The sequence below is a fragment of the Sardina pilchardus genome, chromosome 10, assembly GCF_963854185.1.
Source record: "Sardina pilchardus chromosome 10, fSarPil1.1, whole genome shotgun sequence".
Classification (NCBI taxonomy): Eukaryota; Metazoa; Chordata; class Actinopteri; order Clupeiformes; family Clupeidae; genus Sardina; species Sardina pilchardus.
The window spans coordinates 15,695,558-15,700,822 of record NC_085003.1 but is presented as its reverse complement, the minus strand read 5'-3'; the positions used below and the strand labels follow the sequence as shown (position 1 = coordinate 15,700,822).

General features: G+C 46.9%; 1 protein-coding gene across 1 annotated transcript in view; it reads left to right on the top strand.

Annotated features, from left to right (window-relative positions):
• sema3e (sema domain, immunoglobulin domain (Ig), short basic domain, secreted, (semaphorin) 3E) overlaps positions 1-4,977 on the top strand; it is a 49,847-nt gene extending 44,870 nt beyond the window's left edge. The window contains exons 16-17 of the mRNA XM_062548164.1: positions 1,631-1,764; positions 3,150-4,977. Coding sequence (XP_062404148.1) covers positions 1,631-1,764; positions 3,150-3,674 — 659 coding nt within the window. The 3' untranslated portion in view covers positions 3,675-4,977. The remainder of the gene's footprint in view (positions 1-1,630; positions 1,765-3,149) is intronic.
• Positions 4,978-5,265: the final 288 nt, after the last annotated feature.

The following is a 5,265-nucleotide window of genomic DNA, read 5'->3' as shown; positions in this document are numbered from 1 at the left end:
AATAAAATACAAAGAGGTTATATGAAGAATATTGTCTGGCCTCCTGGTCCGGTAGCGTACTATCTTGCAGTGCTATGCAGGTCTGGCTGGACATAAGTCATGTTTATACCGCAAGATTCAGACAGATCTGTGCAGCGTAATTGCTCTCAATTAAAAGTTTAAACTACTGTAGGTTGTTTTTACTCTGGAGCTACATTTTAATAGTATGGCACTGCAGCAAGAATCCTGTAATGAACCACCAATCAGGATGGTCTGACCTAGACTGACCCCAAACATTTAGTTTCACAAACTTCAATTCAAATATTTAGTTTCAAACAATAAACATATCTTATTTGAACTCATTCAGTTTCTTCCATAATGCAATTCGCTTCCTGAAACGACCACATTATCTGGCTATATCGAACTCAAACAGCCTATCGAGGAACATTTTGGGCCATTACCATGATGGCAGTGGGACGACCACGCGCTCCCCTCCTGGGCTTTGTAATATTCAGAACCAGCAGGGGTGCCGCGCTGACCCAGAGCCTGCCCCGGGGTTCTGATGGGCCCCAGCGGGCCCAGCGCCGGCGCCCTGCTTTGGAATGTGAATCAGAGCAGTGTGTATCAGGGCTGTGTGTATCAGGGCTGTGTAGTGGGAGAGGAGGACAGGGAGAGCACAAGAGCTGAGCTCACCTGCCAAGCACTTGCAGAGCACGGCAGAGCAGGGCTCCACAGTGAGGTTAACATAACCCTGTGGATTTGTGAAAATGCAATCAACATGGCCAGTGTTGTTTATTTTTGTACTGGATTGGTGTGTGTACGTTCTCTCTCTCTGTGTCTCTCTCTGTCTCTCTGTCTCTCTCTCTCTCTCTCTGTGTGTGTGTGTGTGTGTGTGTGTGTGTGTGTGTTTGGATACACACACTACACAGAAACAAACAAGACACATCACCTGCAGCACCCCCCCCCCCCTTCTCACACAGACACACGTTCAACCAAGCACGTACGTGCACACACACACACACACACACACACACACACACACACACACACACACACACACACAGTACTCACACATCATCTGAGCCTAGCAATTACCAGTATAAGATTCCAATTCATCACCATGGTGATGGGGACCATATTTCAGCATATTAAATTACCTTCAACCATTCAAGCATTTTCTTTCTTTATTTGTTTTTTTTTATTTTTTGTTCTCCAATTGCTCCAGTGAACATGAGCTGACGATGCTCATTTGTTTCCTACAGACTCATGCTCTCCATCCATATTTTGTTTGGCTATTTAACTGTTATTATTGGGCTGCTCTTACCAGGAGACAGTAGATAACAAATGCAATGTTTGGATACCGATGCCTGTTGGTGCATACAGGTTCTGAGCTTGACAGAGTGCACAGATGAAAGAAAGGCAGACAGCAAGAGACAGAGGAAGAGACAGAGAGAGAGAGAGACAGAGAGAGAGGAGGAGAGAGAGAGGGAGAGAGAGTGCTAACTGACAGAGAGAGTGAAGAGAAAGACAATCCATCTCAAGTGATGTGTATGAAGGCCACACAGAAGTGGGGGAACTTTTGAAATGTCGATGTGAAGACCAACACCTGTGTGTGTGTGTGTGTGTGTGTGTGTGTGTGTGTGTGTTGTAGAGGACCACCGAGGCAAAGCTATGGAGAAGCTGGTGTATGGGGTGGAGAATAACAGCACTCTGCTTGAGTGCAGCCCCAGGTCCCTGCAGGCCAGACTCCTTTGGTTTCTGCTGAGAGGAACTGACATGGAAGAGGTTAGCCACACACACACACACACACACACACACACACACACACACACACACACACACACACACACACACACACACGCACGCACACACACACACGCTGCCGAGAGCCTCATTGGCTCTGAAGTTTTAAGTTCAGCTGGACACAGCCTGTCAGACTTGTGTCCAAGGCTGACCACATCCTGACAAACAATACTGAGCCTGAATTCAAGCTGAACTTTCACTCCAAAAATGATTTACGTACTTATCCTTGCCACATTTCAATCAAGAGGCCAAGAATGTGTTTATGTATTTAATTGAGTTATTGTAAAATATGGTTTGTTGTTTCAAATTACTATTATTTATTATAGTAATAAATAAAATATAATGCGTTTTCATCTGACTTTTACCACGTTTGCCACCGTGAACTACAGTATCATATCACATGTGTTACTGGGAAATGTTTTCTCTCAAAGAGCTAAAAAATGTTTTCCTTTTTCGGAGCGCAACAAGCGGTACTGGGATAATTGCTCAATCCCACCCATTAATTGTGGCCCCCGAGGGAGAGGGGATTTAACAGCACGTGTTAGCAGGCACAGGGTCTGATGCGCATTCCACTCGATGTGTTAGCATCTGTTCTCTCCGCCCTCTCCTCCAGCTCCACTATACATCAGAGCAGGCGAGCTGCTCCCACGTCTATGTGGATGCCTGGAAAGGCCGTCTTATCTCCAGCTCCCATCCAGTCTTAAATAATGCTAATACAGGCTGCGGTGAGGGGGCGTGGAGCGTAACCTCTCAATCAGCCAATTTATAAACACATTTAAGCCACAGCACAGAAGGACCCTTATGGCCACTTCTGGTCTTCAATAAGCCCAATTATCGACAGAGTGGCAAATAACTACAAGGGTACAACCTGTCCTCAGTGAAAGGGGCTGCTGATAAAGAAGCACTTGTTCCATGGGGAGCTGGGTTTATGTAAGACATAGACGACTCAACAGCCCTGACTGTAGGATAGAATTTAGACTATTATCCCACAGAAACCCTTATCTGACTTGTAGAGGACTCATTTTGAAACCAGATGCACTCTATGTAAATGCTTGTACTTCCTAATACAAATGAGGTGTATTCCATATTATATATGTCTGATGTCTGATGTTTGATCTGAGTAAAAGGTGAAACCTTATACTGATAGAAATCAGTGATTGGGGTCACTTATCTATCACAAAAATTTCCCCTTGGCGATCAATAAAGTATCTATCTATCTGATTGAAAGAGACTTTCAGAGGCTTCCTATTCCCAGAGGTGTGACAGAACTCTGTGCTGTGGTGGAGGTTCTGTGGAGGAGGTGCTGTGGAGGAGGTTCTGTGGTGGAGGTGCTGTGTCTTAACCTGCGTGTGCTGACCCCTCCTCAGATCCCGGGAGACGAGCGTGTGGTGCGGACGGGCCACGGGCTGCTGTTCCTACGCCTGCGCCGGGCTGACGCCGGCACCTACCTGTGCCAGTCGGTGGAGCACGGCTTCGTGCAGCCGCTGGCCCGCATCACCCTGGAGGTGCTGGAGGAGGAGCGACTGGAAGGGCTGCTGCACCGCGGCGGAGGAGGAGGAGGAGGAGGAGGAGGAGCTGGGGGCGAGGGGAAGGAGGAGAGGGATGACGGGGGCGATGGGAGCCCCCTGCACCGGTCATCATCGGCGGCGCTGCCCTGCCCTTTCCCCAGCCTGCCCTCGGGGCCGGCCACCTCCAAGCTGTGGTACAAGGAGTTCCTGCAGCTCATCGGCTACAGCAACTTCCAGCGTGTGGAGCAGTACTGCGAGCGCGTGTGGTGCGCCGCCTCCGACAAGAAGAAGAAGAAGATGAAGGCGCTGGCCCCCAAGTGGAGGTTCCCCCAGGGCACCGAGCGGCGCCCCAAACAGCGCGCGCCGCGACACACGCCCGATTAGGATCAGATAGGGGGGCGAAGGGAAGCAGCGGAGGAGGGAGGGATGAGGGAGGAGGGAGTGAGAGAGAGACAGAGAGGAATTGACAAAAAAAACAAATGGAATGGAGACAGAGACTGATAGCAGAAGTATGAACTTTTGCCTAGAGACAGAGTTGTGGACAGGACAGACATTTTGAAACACAATCAGCACCACAGCTGTTGAGAGCGCATGCTGCAGCCAGGCTGCAGTGGTGAAGTGGAGAATTAGTGCTGACATTTCCACTCAAACTGTGCACAGTGGATGATAATAGGATGATGGGATAATCGCGTGCATTTCCCCTCGCTAAAGCTGGACTGATTCTGGACTTTGGGGAAATGAGGACATTTGAATGCCATTACGGTTGCCATGGTTATGTCAGTGTAACACAAATGCTCGGCAGGTTAACACTCCTGTACGTGACGGGCGGTGTGTGTGTGTGTGCGGCGTGTTGTTAGTGCGTAGCCCTCTTTGTGCGTCTTCTTCTGCATGTTCCCCCCCTCTGCTTCTCCTGCTACAGCAGACCCTGACGATATTACTCCACTCGTAAGTAACGACGTGAGCTTTCATTCAAAGACCACTGACAGAAGCTTGGTACACTGACAAACTTGATTCAAAAGGCATGCCACTGGTTGATGGGCTCTTAAGTCTACAAGATTTAATGACGTGTGTTCATTGCCATAAGCTTTGGGTCGGAGAGAGAGCGAGCGAGATAGATGGGCTGAATTATAACGCACACCTCATGCAGTATGTACTCCTTCAGTCTGAGTCCTAGTACTTAAATTATTATAATGGGTGTATTGTACGTCTTTGTTAGTGCTGTTAGTTTACCTTTACCAAGAAAAAACAAAACAAAACTGGAAATGCCATACTGTTGTGTAGTAGAAACTGTATGATAGTAGAACTGTTTTTATTATTATTTTATTATTTACTACTACTTATTTAGTAACAGGCATGATGATTTCAATAGATATCAGACTTGTTTTTAATTCAGGTGACAAAAAAAAAAAAAAGATTTTTCTTCAGGTGATGAAATAAGCTCTGTGTCGCAAATCAACATTATCTCAGCTGAAGTGAGTCTAATACTTGAACTCCTCCTCAACAGCAGTTGATTAGTAGAAACCACTATAAATAAGGTCACTATTGCTGTTTACCTGTGTGTGAAATGTACATGGCGTATAGCATCGTGTGTTGTGGAGGTCCGTGTCATGCAGTGAGGGCACCTGTAAGATGTCAATAAATATTATGACAAATAGTCTGTGTGAGCCTTCAAATAAACAGCAGGTAGAGAGCTAGACATCAACCACAAAGCCATGAATGCTATTACAGTAATATTGTGGACATTTGTGCGTGTGTGTGTGTGTGTGTGTGTGTGTGTGTGTGTGTGTGTGTGTGTGTGTGTGTGTGTGTGTGTGTGTGTGTGTGTGTGTGTGGTATTATTTGGTCATTTATGTATTTGTGTGCAGGATTCCCTCCGATCTGTGTGTGTACAGTATGTGGGTAAAAGGGTCTGTTCTTGACTGGCTGTGTTTTACACAGGTTATGTATGTTTGTATACTGTATATGTATGTATGTG